This window comes from Poecilia reticulata, chromosome 9 (assembly GCF_904066995.2).
Source record: "Poecilia reticulata chromosome 9, P_reticulata-male-v2, whole genome shotgun sequence".
In the NCBI taxonomy this organism is placed as follows: Eukaryota; Metazoa; Chordata; class Actinopteri; order Cyprinodontiformes; family Poeciliidae; genus Poecilia; species Poecilia reticulata.
Window position 1 is genome coordinate 2,371,841 of NC_088838.1, and position 18,281 is coordinate 2,390,121.

Here is an 18,281-nt window from a genome sequence, read left to right on the forward strand (position 1 = left end):
GGCGAAATTTTATGGTTGATGACTATGAGATATCAGTCCCACAGTCCTGAAGGCAGCACAGAGCTGCACCACCAGAACCTGACAGACACAGTGAAGAGAAGAGTTGATTAATATAGTTGCAATTCTATCCGTGTTGTAATGTTGCAGACCACTGTTTTTTTGCAAATAGTTCAAAGTTTAAACTGATATTATTGTACATCTTTTATCTGGCTATTTTGTGCAAGATTTAGCAACTAACATCAGAATGGCTACTGATAGGCCTATCAATTTTAAGTTGGATGTCAATTGCATTTTTCTTACCTTGATTTCTATTCACATGGCTTTTTGTTTTGGCAAACTAATAATTCAGTATTGTGTTTTTCATTCAAGGATTTTTGATGATAAATACAGAAATGATACAAGTCAAGAAAACGCATTAATCAGGGTTTCCCCCACTGCATTTTAAGCCTGGCGGGCCTCCAGGCTAAGCATTTTCTGCTTATATATACTATTGGTAACAGATAGCAAAGACAGGTTAAAGAGTCTGTTTGGTGAAAATGTTGGAAGCAAAATGACAACATAGTATGGTCAGTATGTGAACACAGTGAGGCCAGGTGTCTTTTTATTCTCCTTAACTCCATAACCACTGTCCATCTTCACCAGTTAACAAAATAACAAGTGACAAGTCACGGATGAAACGGTTGAACTGCCAAAAAGTATATACGTATTTTAATTGTTTTTTTTTATGTTTGCCTTTTTTAAGACTTTATAGTTGGTGTTTCTGAATTGTTAACACATAATGCGAATGCAACATTAACTCAAGGGAAATCTGTTTACTACTAACTGAGCTTCACTAACATTTATGCATTTCCTATAAGAGAAGTAGAGGTTGAAGTATTTATATGGCAAAACCTTTAAGGATTTCAACCACAACTATGTCTTTTGGGGATTTTATGTAATAGACCAACACAAAATAGACAGTTATTTTGAAGTATTGTGAATCTGACAGGAAATTTTCACATTTTTTAAAACTCAGAAACACAGAAGGGCGCAGGGTGACTACACTTACCACCAAGCTTAGCACGTTTTCTGGAGGAAACCCTGAATAATGATAATCATATTAATCATAAAATAATATTCAGTGGAAGTAGCCTACATCTTCTTTGATGGGGGGCAGTAAGGGACCTGTATAATGGATAGGGGCCAAAAAAGGTTGAGGAAAAACTGTTTTTGTTTAATGGATAATGGTTTAATTTCAATAACAGTTTGACTTGATTCACACAAGAGATAACTACATAAAATATACTCCACTCAAAAGAAAAAAAATGAGTGAAAAATAAATAACAGAAAAGGAAGAAATCAGTAAACAATCATGAAATGATTAAAATATATATATATATTAGTAAAAGTGACAGTTAGGTGGTTCTCTGTTCCATACAACGTTTCATACATAATATGCACTGGGTTGGAAGGACAGAAACCCATAGAAATAGTGTTGAATACCTATCTTTGTTCCGCTCTAGAATCTGTCATCTATTGACTGATAGAAGAGGTTTGATTCAACTGTACTCTGGGTTTTTCTCACTTGGTCTGAGCTCATTATCTCGTTGATTCTTGAAGAACACAGACACTTGCATACATCAGGTTAACTGATTAAAAAATACTAACTGTTGTAGATTTTTAAAAGCCACAACAGTTTGTTGAAACAGACTGAAAAGCTAAATGAACAGGCTTTTCAACAAAGGTACCTTATCAAGAGTGTTCAAGCAATTGGTCTTTGTTTGTCACACCATTATCATCCACTGTGCTCATATTTGTAGTTGAAGAAAAAATAAATGTGTGGTATGTGTAGTAAAATAACCTCAGGGTTTTCCTGGTGAATGAAAAGTTGGGAAAACAGTGGTTGACTCGGACATGTTTGGTGAAAACAGGCTGCTTAGTGATTGCTGCTGTGAAAACTTGTGAGGTGCATCAGCATGACCTTTACTGCTAAAAGAAGGAATGAAACAGAGCAGGGTTCAGTTTGAGAGCGCCATGTGGAAATTATTTTAACATTGATTTTTTTTCACAGAGTCCCGAGTTCTGTGCACTGCGTCGGCTACATTTTCCTCCTTTCCCACAAAGAGTTACTCTGGGGGCTGAGGGACAGATGTGGAAATCACCTCTCCCTGCTCCTCCACCTTTGCGGTGGGAGACTGGAAGTCATTGTCATTATGTTGGAGTACAGGGTTTTCTGGAATTGATTCCCTAGTTTCCTCAGGTTGTGTTGACACTGGCACTGCCTTATCCATCTCCTCCTGGTTGAGATGTGGCAGCTCCTCTGACACTGGTTGGTGGTATTCTTTCTTTTCCTCTCCCTGTATATTAACAGAAGCCCCATCTGCAGCTAGTTCAGCCTGGGGTGGGACGTCTTGGTCACATGGTTCAGCTGCTTTTGACTCGTCTTCCTTCAAGTCTGAAGCATGGGACATTTCTGAAGGGTTCCCAAGAGTTGTGTGTGAAGCCTCAGATGCTGTTTCCTCTGAAGGAGGTGGGAGTTGTAGACGTTCCTCTGATTCCTGGAGTGCTTCCTCTTCTGCCACTGCTTTGCTAACCTCTTTACGCTCCTCACTTAAATCTGAAGCACCGTCTACAGCATAGTTAGACAATGCAGCATTTTCTTTAAACAGATGCTTTGGGTTGGCTTTCTCTACCTCTAAATCAAAACCATTGGACAAGTCTGAAGGATTCTTTGGAGTTGTTTTTGTGCCATCAGACAATATTTCCTCAGAACATGGTGAAGGTTCTTGCATCTCCTGCTTGTCTGGGGATGGCTCCTCTTTGACCACAGGGTGGAGGTTTTCTCCCTGTTCCTTCTCTACATTACCTGGTGCATCTTTCACAGCTGAATCAACCTCCACTGGGTTCTTTTCCTTATTCAGCTCTTCTGGGTTAGCTTCTTCTTTCTGTAAGGCTGAACCATTGGTGGAGTCTGGTTGGCTCTCGGTCACTTTGGGCACTGGAGATGTGGTCTGTGTGGTAGCTTCAACATCTGCCTTCTCCTCCCCAGCTCCATCATTCTCCTCTAGGATCACATCAATGGTAGGTGTGTCCCTGAACAACTCACTGGAGCCTTCCACTTGGATCATTGACACCACCTGCTTTACCCTTCTTATCCTCTGGGACTCTGAGGATTCACCAACACCCTCAGAAACCTCCTCCAATTCTTCTCCTTCCTCCTGCTTTCCTCCATACTTCTCTGCCCAGTCAATGGATGGGCTTTCTCCCAACAGATGGAGGCTGGGGTCACTGTTGCTAAGGACAATACTGTCCCTGTACAGGTTGTGTCTCCTCTGGACTGCTGCCTCCTTCACAGCTAGAAAACAAAGCAACAACAGGTTGAGGATGAGCATCTACAAGCTGAGCTAAATAAACATGAACAGAAAATAGATGTAGAGCTATTTTCTGCTTTGTAAATCTCTGGGGCAACTGTGGCTCAGTGGGTAGACTAGTCGTCTTGTAATCGGAAGATTACAAGGCAGAGTTTCTTACTTTTGGACCATAGCTTCTGAACAATGTCTAGTTTATGTAATGAACCCTATTATTCTTTCACATCATGAGTTCTCCAAGAAGCCATGTTAAAACAGTCTCCAAAGTTTTAAGGCCTCCCACTTGATTTTTTACACAGATTATCTGTCTGATGCTAAACTGTCATGACATAGTGACAGCTTTAACAAATATGTAAAAAGATATTTCTTCATAAAAGCTATGAACCCAAGTTCTAAAGTTATTCCTTTCCATTGTATGGAGTCAACAGCCTGGGCTTTCTTAGCAACTTTTTAACCAAATGGCATTTTATAAAAATAAAACAGCCAACATGTTTTTAAGAGTGCCAAGTTGAATAAGCTTTCCTGAAAATATTCCGTTTCATGTTTTCAGCTGACAGCTCGTCTTACTGGCGCCATGTTCCTTGTCAATTTATCTGACAGCTCTGTCTTCAACTGAATATGCATTTGCATATTCACATGTACAGGAATTTATTTTAGAAGTATAAATAATAAATTTTTTTCTAAACAATGCCAATCTGACAATTTATTATTATTTTAGCTATTTTATTACATTTTAAATGTACTTTTTAGGAGTAGTTTTACAACACCGCCCTTCTAAATTTTACATTAGGAATATCGTTATGAAGAATCACTCAATTACTCAATTTAACATTTAAACCAGATGTTCTGATGAGTTACTTGGTACTCAAGTAGCACCAAATACTTTTTGCTCATTGAGTAATTATTTTTGGATGGTTACTTATTACCTTTATTTGAGCAAAAATATGTTGAGTACAATTTTTGGCTACTCTATCCACCTCTGACAGTGCTATGACCACTATGGTGTCCTTCCATATCCAAATATGTATAACAATTCCTTTTATAAAACAACAAATGTGACCATATAAGGAAAACTTTCCTTCCTTTGAGAGCTACCACAACTGTTTCTTGACCAGTCATAGCCAAGATATACCATTACAATCTGTAGCTGGTGTGAGCAATATAAAAACAATATAAATTTATTTTGCATATAAAATAATATAAATCCAAAAACAGAAAAAAACACATTAGAAGACTGACCCATCATGATGTCCTTCATGACTGAGTGCAGAACCACTTCTTCAAAGATGTTTTCCACCAGGATAAACTGGGAAAAGTCTTCAAAGATCAGCTCCTGGAAGCGGGGAAGCTCCTGGTGTTCACAACAAGAAAAGTCAGAACGTCTTCATATCTAAAGTTACAATTACTAAACAGTGGCCATCTTTTCAAAACACACCATGCATCACCATCATGTCCTCTGCTCAGGTAAATTTTATAGACTTACTGAAGCACAGGATGGGGTGAGCTGCTTTAGCATGTAGGGGATGAAGATCTGGAGGAGGGCCTCGCGAAAGAAACGCTTTCTCACTGTACTGCTGTCATAGTCAAATTTCTGGAGAAACAAGCACAGAAGACACTAGAAAATGCTAAAAGTTCCATCAGGGACATTCCTTATTAACATCAAAGAGTGAGTACTGAGTGTTTGGGAGTAAGTGATTGTACTTAAAGGGGACATATACAAAATTAACATTTTTGGCCCTTAAATGTTTTTGTACTTTGAGTGTCTAGGATTGCAAAAAATTTAATGTACTCTCTTCTGGTGCTGTGTAGACATCTTTATATTCTTTATAGATTATGTTTTTCAGTTTGTTCATTTGTCTCTATTTGCTATAATGTTTTTGTCCAAGGCATCTCTACATTTGCTGTGGAACTGCTAAACAACGTCTGAAAATGTATGCTCTTGTATTATGGCAGAAAAATTCCTCCATAAGTAGAGTCAGGACTGCACAGTAAACTGGATTTATGAACAATGGATGCCTGAAGAAGAATGGTTTCATCACCAGTATGCACGTGTGTGTGTGTGTGTGTGTGTGTGTGTGTGTGTGGTTGGGCAAGTGTGCTGTACCTTTATAACTCTGTCCTGACACCGCTGGATGGTGTTACACAGATCCTCAGCACCCTGAGATTCCAGACTTTGGTGGAGGATCTGTTCAAATGTGTACACTGCATCGTCCATTTGCTGAGGGTAAACATTTGCAATAAGACAGACATCTTCCCTTCTGTGATTTCTTCAGAAAACAATATTTCAATAATTGTTTTGCTTAAGTAAAAGGCAAAAAAAAGTTATTTGATACAAAAGTTTAGGTAACACTTTATTTGACATGCAGTGATTCTTGAGAATAGGGACAGAATGGGTTTTAATTTTCCCATATTTTTTTTCATTATTTATCAACTTTATGTATACAAATATGACAAATAATGTTTTGGAAATGTAAAGATGCTAAGGTACAGGCTCCCAGTTGCAACATTTTAAAAAAAATTAAATTTTTAATCGACCTGACCCAGAACTTTGTCATCACCATCTGACAAGAATAATAAATATTATTTAAAACAAAAAACAACAAAAGTCCATCTGACGGAGTTGACACTGCATGACGGAGTTGACACAGAACTGAAGGTGGTGACAAACTAGTGAGTAAAAAGAAAAACTTGATGTGAAGTAATGCAATTTATGTAAAATACATTAAAATGAATTAACTGCACATTTAAGTGAGATTTGACAACAATTTCACTGAAAGAGTCACAAAAACTCCGATGGAGTCGACATCTGACGGAGTTGACAAAAAGCCAAACTACCTCAATTTATATGATGTTATTCTGAAGGAGGCCATATTGTAGCTCGTCAGGTCCATAAAATCTTTACATTATACCAAAATTAAGCTTTTATTTTACAAAATTTCATAAAAGTTTTGTGCGGGCTGCACAGTGGCGCAGTTGGTAGAGCTGTTGCCTTGCAGCAAGAAGGTTCTGGGTTCGATTCCCAGCCTGGGGTCTTTCTGCATGGAGTTTGCATGTTCTCCCTGTGCATGGTGGGTTTTCTCCGGGTACTCCGGTTTCCTCCCACAGTCCAAAAACATGACTGTTAGGTTAATTGGCCTCTCCAAATTGCCCCTAGGTGTGAGTGTGTGTGTGCATGGTTGTGTGTCCTGTGCGTCTCTGTGTTGCCCTACGACAGACTGGCGACCTGTCCAGGGTGTACCCCGCCTCTCGCCCGAAACGTTAGCTGGAGATGGGCACCAGCAACCCTCCCGACCCCATTAAGGGACAAGGGTGCAAGAAAATGGATGGATGGATGGATAAAAGTTTTGTAAATTGTCAGTTATGTTATTGACACATCATAGTTATGACAAGCAAGTTAGGAATAAAATAGAAGAAAAAACTAAAAAATAACATAAGCTAACCAGCGCTAACTAGCCCTCTTAGCTAAGGAAGAGAAAGGAAAGTTCTGGTGCCCCCCAATAATGCCTGATTTTCTTTTTTACATTCTTTTCATGTCTGACGGTGTTGACAAAAACTAGGGACAAATTTCAATGGAGTTGGAAAATAAATAAAAATGATTTTAATTCAATTTATTTATACTTTTATAATTATTTATATGACTACTTATACTTAATTGTGATAATATATAATTTTGGTATTTATTTAATTGTTTTAAACTATTATAATGTATTGAGTTCTGCTCCTGGACAAGGGATTTTAAAGACACCAGCCACCTACTACAATGTTTAAAATAAAAAAATATTCAGCAAATACCAGGAAAACATACATTGTTGTGCTCACATGACCTAGGTTAGTTTAGTCAGATATTTGAAAAAAATATATTTTGTGTATATTTTATTCAAATTTTGTGCTTTATCCATAGGACCTGTTTTGTCCCTATTCGCAAGAATCACTGTGTGACACTATCATAAACATGGCATAACACATCAATCAATTAATCAGATTTTATTTGTATAGAACCTTTCAGCAACAAGGCATTTCAAAGTCCTTTACATCAGTGGTCCCCAACCTTTTTATTACCACAGACCGGTCAAGACTTGGAAAATTTTGCTGCGGCCCGGGGGAGAGGGGAAGGGGGTGAACCGTCAGATAAGGCTTCTGCATGTTGGTGTTCCCGCTAAATCCTGAATATACCCAATTTGCCTTGTCTTGGCCTTTTTATCGCAGCCTGTGGGGTTTTCCCTGACTGGGAACGAGAATACAACCTGTTGAATATGACAGGGAGCCAATCAGAAAGCGCGGTGACGTAAGAACAGAGGGGAAACCCAAATAGCTGACATATCGCGCAACTGAGTCCGGTGGATATCGGAGATGATATGTGGAAATGTTTATTATTATATGTAAAGGTCATTATGTTTATTCAGTTAAAAATGTTCTATGAAACAACACAGTCACCTCCAAATCATAGTGCAGCAAATGGAGCGGCTGCTCCCATCGTCTTTTATCCACCACCTTTTCTTTCTGTTACGTCTTTTATCTCTTAAAATGACTCCACAAACTATCACTATTGCTTCTACATCGTCATCCGTGTTTGGTTATTCTAAATTCCCATATGCTATGTTGGGAGTTTTGTAGATTTTCTTCTGGAATCGGGATGTTCGTGACTGGAATCGGTTTGTGTTGCTCCTGCCTTGGAGACACGAACCGATCGAACCTGTTGGACTTTTATCAGCTCTGTGGTCACAGAGGTTTGGAGAATTGGGCTGACAATTCTTAAATCTTTCTGTCTAAACCAGACTTAAGACTCACAAGCTCTACTCATCTCCTCTCGACCACTGCCCAAACGCTCTCTGACTTGGGTCGCTATGGTAACGTTTACATATCCCTTCAAAATAATATATGGATACGCCACAAAAAATGAACATTTTACTTTCTCACAATAATGACTAACGGGAGCCCTGAGCTTGTTTCTCTGCAACGAGACGGTCCATCTGGGAGTGATGAGACGATAACACCCGAGGTGTGTTACTTGAGCACAGCGTGCTTGGTCTTTATGTGGCGAAGCAGTTTGAAGTTTCATTGCCTCATTAGCAGCCGGTCGCCGCATGTTACGCAGAGCGGGCTTGTAATGTGGGACTCACCTACTCAGGGCCGTGCAGAGACCACTAAAGGGGCAGGTGCTCAATAAAAAGGGCCCATCTAACCGCATTCTAGGACAGAATATTAAAGCCACTCAGCTTTCAGAGTTTAATAAACAATGATAAATTACAAAATTGTGAGATATACAATCAAAGCTAACGAACATCTTATAAAAATCTTATAAAATAAGATAATTTATTAGTAATTTCTTTCTGCAGGCCTACTTTGTTATAGGAAAGTATTGCAATATTCAAACCCGCAATTTAGCAAGATATGTAAATCAGAGCTAGACCACCAGACATATTTTGTCTTCACAGAATTGCACTATTAAAAAAATAAAGAAGGGCACAATGCAAGCTTTTAGTGTACTGTAATCTATATAAAAAATTAAAACAGCTGCCTGTTTGCTACACTTGCAGGGGAGATGAAGATTGTCCATTCAGGAAAGGAGAGCTGCACCAAACTAACGTGGTACTGCAGAAAAAAAACAAAAGCAAATATTGAATTAATGCTTGTCACCATGAGAAAAGCCTACTGAGTTTTGCTTAAACATTTTTTTTAAATTTAAATCACACATTTTTGACTCATGAAGTTAACTTTTTTTTTGCAAAACAAACTTATTTGCGCTTGTCAGAAATCTTTTCTTGCTATTCTAAGTTTTTGTTTGTGACTCAAAGTTTTGCTTGTGATTCTCACACGAGGTCGTGGGCAGGGGCTAAAATCACAACAAAAGATTTCTGATGTGTGCAAATAAATGTTTATGTTGGTAAAAATGAGTTATTTAATTAAAAAAGTCTCTTAAACAAAACTTTTTTTTTTAAAGGAATCATTACAATTCCAAAAGTTTTGATTACAATTTTATTTTACTTAACTGAGGTTAGTTTTTCTTTTCCATTGAATAATTAGGAAACAGATTTAACTTCATACTCTGCGAACCAGACCCTAAACTTAAAGTCTGGGTTCAGTTTTTTTTTCCCCTTCTTTAATGACACGCTTTTATTACATACATTATATCTATCATGGTAATTCAGGGTGAATTATTTTTAATTCTAAATGAATATCCTTGTTGGACTTTTATTTAAGTGTTATTCTCCTTCAAGATGCATTTACCCAACGCCAGAATAAAGGCAATGTACATTATGCAGAAAAGAAAATTAGAAGATCGGACATATGTCCATTATGGTGTTGATAGGTTTTGGACGGGCGATGTGCCCTTATTGCACAAGCAATACTAAAGAATGACTGACATAATTAAAGATACAGGGAAGAAGCTTTTTAGTTATCTTGCTTTGCTAGCAAAGTCGTTAGCTGGCAGCTAGCTAGTAGCACAACAACAACAGCCTAATGTCTGTATGATAAAAATACTGAATCGATCGATAAGAACAGTTTCTCCTCACCTGGCTGTCTCCTCCCACTCAGTAGTTCTTCAGAGAAAGGCAGACACAGAGGCCTGTCAGTGTCTGTTGTATTTCATTACCTCTCTGCTTAAACCGCGACTCCGAGCTGAAGCAGAAAGGATACTTCAACGTTTTCAGTCATCTGACAAGTAGCAAGTCTTCTCTACTTTATTCACCAAAAACGTTTTTTTTTATAATTCACCAAAAACTGTTCCATAATCTGGAACGTTCGCTACGTTGAGCTCCGCAGTTAGCCGCTTTATCTCACTGCGCGAGAGGCAACTGCGTTATGCGTCACGGTTAAAAGGTCAAAGGTAACAAGGTGACCGGCTTATTATATTATACAAAAAAGCAAATAATTTTAGTACATGTTTTTATGCGTCAGAAGAGGGCTTAGGAAATAATACCAAAAAAAAAAAAAAAAAGAATTGACCAAAAGGGCACTAGGGGGCAAGGAGCAAAAGGGGCAGGTGCTCAAGCCCCCCCAATGACCACCTCTCTGCACGTGCCTGCACCTACTGGTCCGGGATAAATCCATTCTCCTGTCTCTTCTCTGGGCCTTTTCCCCTTTACAAAGAAACTTTACAAAGAGACCTGATCTGTTTCTTACTCATTTTGCTGCTTGTGGGCTCAGTGTTGGCGCGCAAGTAACCGAGAGAATCCGGTTAAAGGTTTTTTCAAAATAAAAGATCCTCCAGACTCAATACAAAAAACGGAAATATTTAATTATTTCTTGCGCGGCACAGTCCACGGACGGTACCGGTCCACGGACCAGGGGTTGGGGACCACTGCTTTACATCATGTAAACGCAAAAATACAAAGTCATAGAAAACACAGTCAACAACGTTACATTTTGCACATCAGATTATTAATTAATGTTTCATAATTAGGTTTCAAAAACAAGTCTAAACAGCTGAGATTTTAATCTATAACTCAAAGGAGTTTAAAGGAACTCAGTGATTCTGAGCTACCTATGAACATAATGAATGTTTATGACAGTTGTCATGAAGTGTCATTCAGTAAATAATGACACTTTTAATGCAACGTTGCATTATAACTTGTATTAAAAGTCCATCAAAATGGTCAACTTTGCATTAAAAATGTCATTATTTACTGAATGACACTTCATGACACCATCCATAAACATTCATGAACACTCCATCTTCATGACAGATGCTAAGTCATGTTTATGAACATGTAATGTCAGTCTTATGCAGATCCTGTCAAATAAATAAAGTGGTGCCAAAGTTTTATCTAAAGCTTAGGCCATGTCCTCATGTGTTCAAACAATGCAAAGAAATGACAAAGTTTTAATAATCTCATGACCTCGGGTCAAACAGCTGTCACACACTGACCTCATTTTACCCTAATCCACACACTGATGACTGTGTGTGGTATCCTGTAATATCTCCCAAGCTGCTCCCCAGTCTGCTGCTCAGTGTTAAATATGCATTAAAGTAAGGTCAGTACATTAGAATCTCCAGTTTTGAAATCAGAAATTGGAGCGTGAACTCTAGACTTAATCTGTTTCTTTCTGAGTTCCAGCATTTGGACTTTAGCTGTACAAAATGTGTGACGGCATTCTGAGAAGCCCTGGACCTTAAGAAATATAAAGGTAAAATCAAAAATTAGTCAAAAACGGCCATTTAGAACACTGACTCCCAAGGGTTAAGGACCCATTCTATTTCACCTCCACTACTACAAGTGCAGGCTGCAATGTGCCAATCTGGACACTTGGTCGTAATAAGTCCTACGATGCTCCTTCAATATCAGCATAAGAATCAGATTACCTTTCTCATGAGAATTTGAGCCCTTTGAACAAACACTGAGGGGCTGGCGACGTCAAATCGCTGCTGCAGCCCCTCTAGACTCAGCTGCTCCACCTTTTCATAGCAGCTCTGCATCTTCACTGGGTGGAAGGCCAGCATGGAGATCTTCTCCATGTGCTGGGGAGAAAAGAGCAGGAGGGGTCATTTGGGATGGAACCAATAGAGGTACAAATTGCTGATTCTCCAGCTTACCTGTGCTACAGTCTCCTTTGTACCGTTATTGAGGCTGTTCTTGCTCATGTCCACCAGTTCCCTGAAGAAAACATCACGGACTTCAAAGAAGCCTCGGCTGGTGGGCTCCATAAGGGCATCCAGAATGGAGCTGATGTAAGGCTGGATGCTCACCTTCAGCAACTTTTCAGCCTTAGGAAGAACCACGGCTGCAGGAGAGCAGGGAACAAAGGTTTGAGCCAGTTTTAGAAAATCAGAAAGCCTTCTGTTCAGACAAAATTAACAGACTATGGACATTAGTAGTCTGATTACATTGGCTGAAATAAGAGATAAAGTTCCTCCATAATAATGTGAAAATCTAATAAAGTTGTGCCAATTCACTACATCTGATTCACTGCTGCTATGGCTAGTTCTACAAGCTGTTCACAAATAGACTAAAACTACAGGAGGAGGTAGAACCTGACTGAACAATGATCAACAAGCAGCAGTGCGTCAGATATTTGGCATATGCAGCATATCATATGCTTCATATTTGTTCTTCATATCTTAATCTTCCTTTGACCTCAGCGCATGTTGGTTCATAATAATCTACTTAACAGATCTCTGCAGTGAAATAAAAACAGCTGATGCTAAAAAGCCTTTTACACACAGAGTGTGAAAAAATGCTGCTAATCTGATTGTTTCTATTGCACTACAATGACAGGGAGCTGATGGACAATTGAAGGTAACTGTCCAACAGCTCCCTGTGTAAACAGTGTGTTGACAGTAAAAGTATATCTATGATACAAGTATCAGGAACAGGAAAGTTTATAGATACTTTCACTACTATACTAATACATCTAGAAAGACATAATCCTCTAATCTAGAACAGACTTGATTTTTATTCAGAATTTGATGGTGCACTTAAAAATATTAACTTAGCAAGTTAGCAGACAAGTGAGATAAAACCGAGTGATCATACAAAAAGTATGAATAGTTTCAATGTAAACCATCACACTCTCAGTGTCAAAGCCACATGTATCATTTTAAACTGCAGCAAAAGGCAATTGTATTTGTGTAGTAAAGGTTTCAGCACCAAGATAATAAATAGTGCCTGACATTATAAGATAGAGATTTTTGCTGCTATTGTACCACGTTTTTAAACAATTTTATCAACATCAACATCCAAACAAAATCTCAAGAGTTGTCAGCAGCAGTCTTTTTAAAACTGCAGAAATGTTCTAAGACCTCTTCCTTAGTCTCAGAGGTCAATATACGGATTTAGGAGCTCCAGAGCACAGCGTTAACATAGATATGAAAAGGTCTTGTCAGGTTTATTAAGTTACTGTTTATATTTTTGGAACTTTTACAAAAATATGTTTTTTAAATATTTGTTGAAAGTGTCACTATGTCTTGACCATATAAAAAATATTCAAGCTACTCCAACTCTTCCATGAGCTACTATGGTCGTCTGAGAAAATACGCTGTTCCCAGTGAAAAACAACCAATCACAGCCAGAAGGAGGGTCAATCAACCTTGTGAACGTACTGCTCAATGTGAACGCACATTGAGCAGTGAACACTCAGTGGAGAAACAACTGTTCCAGGAAACTGTTCATTTGCCATCATCAGTAACCATGTTAACCAGCCAGAGCATTCCTGACAGGCTCTGCTGTAGTGAATCAGATATAGGTTAGCAGAGAGTGAGAGGGAGGGTGTGAGCAGTGCGTACAATAGGGTAATTGACAGTGCTAAGACCCTCTTTCTGCTCTGATTTGTTTCTGTCGGAGATGTGTATTTGTCCAGTTGACAGCAGGGGGAAGGCAAAGGAGCTCAGTTTTTTTCACAGATTTTCTGAAAAAATCTGTAAAACATAAGCAAATATGTTTTAGCATATTTGCTAAAACATGATAGTTTTAGCAAATATGCAAAAAGTTTTTTTTTTTTTTACAAAACTTACATACTGTAACTTTAATGTTATTTTTCTTAACCTTTAATAATATTGGTAAAAACAAAACTTCCAAAATCAAGATTAGATCACCACCTAAAAACTGGAGAATATTGAAAGTCAGTTCATTTTAAATTATCTTTTTTAAAATAGCAGCCAAAGAAACCCTTAAAGGGATCATCCAGGAAACGCAACAGGCTGATGCTGCCAACCTTTGATCTTGTTTGTGACGTGCTCCTTGGATGTGATGATCTGATCCATATCTGTTCGTATGAAAGCTTCCAGAGAGGAGCGCGCTGCTTCACACTTCTGCACTGCCGCTTCATACTGGCTCTGACACTGGCTCTGCACCAAACCGTACACCGCATCCGTGATCTGCACACAAAACACATAGCTGAAGGATTACACTCCTGTTACAGCGGTACTGGTTTTATAAATAAAGTGGCTAATAAGTGTAATTTCTTAATAGTTTTTTAAGAATCATTTCTATAAAATAAAACAGATCCAATACTGATCGTGGAAACACGACAGAAGAGTAGAGCAAAATAAAGAAAGTAGCAAAAAAAGTTTACATTTATAATATTTCTCATTTTGCCAAAAATAGGGGAATAAAAGACATAAAACAGAGTTTTAGCTATGAGTATTGTTTGTTAAATTCAAAGCTGAAGACAAGTGATGGAGTGTCTCACCAGCATCCAGTTCCTCTGCCTCTCATGCAGTTTTCCTTTGAGGCGGGGGGAGATGAGCTCCCGCAGTTCAGGCAGGAGGCTCTCCATCACCAGGTTAGACAGGATCTGCAAGGAATCCTGTAGTTGAGCCAGTCTGCCAGTCTGGCTCAACTGTATGTTCACCAAGATTCAGAAACTGGATTATCATGGTAGAACATCTTTGCACTGGCAACAATGGTGCCACCTGCATGAGGCCAGGGGATGAACAGACTACTGCTTTTCTAATCACTTCCATTGGTTGCTCTTACTCTGACAATCTGCAAAATAAATTTTACCCTTTAATTCTCACCTAGCACATTAAAACAGATTGTTGTGAAGCTCAAAGTGTTGACTCTTATTTTTCCATGAGTAAAAACAGCTGCAGAAAAAGATGCTTGAATCTCCCAAGAGCCACACTGCAGTTTCTCAAATAGCTTAGTATGTAACTAGAACAATATAAATCTTCAAATTCCATTATGACTTCTGGTTTTGATATGCATCCAAAGAACATAAGAAGCTCCTCTGGAGATGCTTTAGACACACAATATCTGTAAAAACAGCTCACAGCTGTCATATAAAGACAACAACTACTGTAGTTGAATTCTCTTATTGTATTATAACATTTGGATTGATGAACTGCATACATGTCTAGGTTTGTGTTTTAATTCAGAGAATCAACCTGTAGTTTTAGCTGTGTTCAGCTATTTCAATTGCAATAAACAAAAGCTTTCATATCTACCATGAGATCCAAACCGATACTCTCAATCCCAACTCAGAACACACATGGTGAGTCACTGGTATGTGGCGGAAATATGGTCATACGTTCAGTATGCTTTACCTGTGATGGTACACCACACATCATCTCCCAGGTGCCAAAGTGCCCTTGAGCCTGGCGGTAAAGTCGGACTGTGTCGGTAAAAGCTGGCGTTTGGACTTCATGTTCCTCAGACAAACCTAAAAACAGAAAATGAACCATGTTTAGCAGCCTGGTGTGTGTGCGCTCTGCTTTTGAAAGCTTGGAAGGAACTGAAAAATATTAGTCACTGCAGTTTTTGGCATTCACTGGCATCAACTCTGAGCGTGAGGAGAAAGGTCTGAGAAAGCACAATGAATATTTGAAAGAGCAGAAGTTTTGAGAACAAGCATTACAAGTTTTGAGAAGAAAGATGTGAAGTCCTGCTTTCAAACTGAAAATGTATGCTCTCAAATTTTGGCAGAAAAATTCCACCATGCAAAGCATAACTGCTATTCTTTGCAGGTTTTTATATTTGACATACCACTGCTAAATAAAGTAGACTTTGTGGTGCCTCTAGGTTAGTAGTGGTGTACTTCTAGTCCATTTTGAGGTTTGAGGAAGATGGAGGCTTTCAGCATTTAGTATGCAACATAATGCAGAAAATAAAACCGCGGTAACTACTGCCACCAAGTCTGACTGAAAACTTGTCACTAACTGCAAATTATAACCACCTGCCTGCTAAGTATTCTGCTGTACTTTCTCCTGCTGCCACCATGTGGCGTAGCTACTTTTCCCACAGATTCAGTTTCTAACTGAACATTCATGGCCTTTGGTGTCTTTTTGTATCTTTTCTTGTTCGTGCAACGCAATGATCTTTTCACTTAACATTTTGGACAATAACTCAAGGAAACAATAATGGCAAAGGCCCAACATTTCAAGGTGTTCCATCTCAAACATTAAAGCTGTCAACAGGATGCATCAAGTGAAACCAAACAATTGATTGACGAGGACAATTTAGTGTTCAATTTGGAAATGATTGCAGTACTAGCGTTATTTAATTATTCAAATTGCTTTTTTGTCATTTGTATATTGGAAACACCTGAAAAAAAAGCAGTTCAGAGAAATGGTCTAAGCTCAGAGACCTAATTACTAAACTACTGACAGGACTCAAAGTCACAGCAGACTAAAGAACTGAAAACATCATCAATACTGTAAAGTGACAATATCTAGATCAAGAAGTGGCATGGCCTCTTGGAAAGGCGTCAGTAGAACAAAGCCCTCATTGTTCAGAAGATTTGATTTGATTCACATGAACCAAAGACAAAAATGAAACACAAACAAGCTGGTTGAGCAGGTTTCCAGGAGACAAGTCAGTAAAAACAACAAAAAATTTAAAAAGAAATAAAAACACCCTTCAGATGTTCATCTGCCGTACTTTACAGACAGGCAACTGATTGGACACTTGTCAAATATTTCAAACTAATTGGTTGAATTAAAGAAGACAGTCACTCCCTCGTTGTTCCAGTTCTACTGCACTGTTGGAAGGGCTTTTTCAAATAAAATGTGACTCAGGAATATCAGTTTACAGTCATGGCCAAAAGTTTTGAGAATGACACAAATATTATATTTTCACATGATCTGCTGCCCTCTGGTTTTCATGTGTGTATGTCAGATGTTTTCGTCACATACAGAAATACAACTGCAATCATATTATGAGTAACAAAAGCTTTTATTGACAGAATGAGTTAATGCAACAAGTCAATATTTACAGTGTTGACCCCTCTTCTTCAGGACCTCTGCAGTTCCCCCTGGCATGCTCTCAATCAACTTCTGGACCAAATCCTGACTGATAGCAGTCCATTCTTGCACAATCAATGCTTGCATTTTGTCAGAATTCCTAGGTTTTTGTTTTTCCACCCGTCTCTTGATGATTGACCACAAGTTTTCAATGGGATTAAGATCTGAGAAGTTTCCAGGCCATGGACCAAAATCTCTATGTTTTGTTCCCTGAGTCAGTTAGTTATCACCTTTGCTTTATAGCAAGGTGCTCCATCATGCTGGAAAAGGCATTGTTCATCCCCAAACTGCTCTTGGACGGTTGGGAGAAGTTGCTCTTGGAGGACATTCTGGTACCATTCTTTATTCATGGCTGTGTTTTTAGCCAAGACTGAGAGCCGACTCCCTTGGCTGAGAAGCAACCCCACACATGAATGGTTTCAGGATGCTTTACAGTTGGCGTGAGACAAGACTGGTGGTAGCGCTCACCTCGTCTTCTCCCAACAAGCTGTTTTCCAGATGTCCCAAACAATCGGAAAGGGGATTCATCAGAGAAAATGACTTTACCCCAGTCCTCAGCAGTCCACTCCCTGTACCTTTTGCAGAATATCAGTCTGTCCCTGATGTTTTTCCTGGAGAGAAGTGGCTTCTTTGCTACCCTCCTTGAGACCAGGACTTGCTCCAAGAGTCTCCGCCTCACAGTGCGTGCAGATGCACTCACACCTGCCTGCTGCCATTCCTGAGCAAGCTCTGCACTGCTGGTAGCCCGATCCCGCAGCTGAAACATTTTTAAGAGACGGTCCTGGCGCTAGCTGGTCTTTCTTGGGCGCCCTGGAGCCTTTTTGGCAACAATGGAACCTCTCTCCTTGAAGTTCTTGATGATGCGATAGATTGTTGACTGAGGTGCAATCTTTCTAGCTGCGATACTCTTTCTTCCCTGTTAGGCCATTTTTGTGCAGTGCAATGATGACTGCACATGTTTCTTTATAGATAACCATGGTTCACAGAAGAGAAACAATGATGCCAAGCACCAGCCTCTTTTTAGTGTCCAGTGGTGTCATGACAGATTGATCTCCAGCCCTGTCCTCATCAACACCCACACCTGTGTTAATGGAGCAATCACTGAAACTATGTTAGCTGGTCATTTTAAGGCTGCAATGAAGTTGAAATGTGTTTTGGGGGATAAAGTTCATTTTCTAGGCAAATATTGACTTTGCAATTAATTGCTGTTAAGCTGATCACTCTTTATAACATTCTGGAGTATATGCAAATTG

General features: G+C 39.0%; 1 protein-coding gene across 1 annotated transcript in view; it reads right to left on the minus strand.

Moving 5' to 3' along the window:
- Positions 1 to 1,203: 1,203 nt before the first annotated feature.
- LOC103469623 (protein Niban 2-like) overlaps positions 1,204 to 18,281 on the minus strand; it is a 45,407-nt gene continuing 28,329 nt past the window's right edge. Inside the window, exons 6-14 of the mRNA XM_008417415.3 lie at positions 15,334 to 15,449; positions 14,478 to 14,582; positions 14,001 to 14,163; positions 11,884 to 12,071; positions 11,653 to 11,808; positions 5,452 to 5,565; positions 4,831 to 4,938; positions 4,587 to 4,698; positions 1,204 to 3,334 (exon numbers count right to left, since the gene is read on the minus strand). Of these exons, the coding sequence (XP_008415637.1) occupies positions 2,106 to 3,334; positions 4,587 to 4,698; positions 4,831 to 4,938; positions 5,452 to 5,565; positions 11,653 to 11,808; positions 11,884 to 12,071; positions 14,001 to 14,163; positions 14,478 to 14,582; positions 15,334 to 15,449 (2,291 nt within the window). The 3' untranslated portion in view covers positions 1,204 to 2,105. The remainder of the gene's footprint in view (positions 3,335 to 4,586; positions 4,699 to 4,830; positions 4,939 to 5,451; positions 5,566 to 11,652; positions 11,809 to 11,883; positions 12,072 to 14,000; positions 14,164 to 14,477; positions 14,583 to 15,333; positions 15,450 to 18,281) is intronic.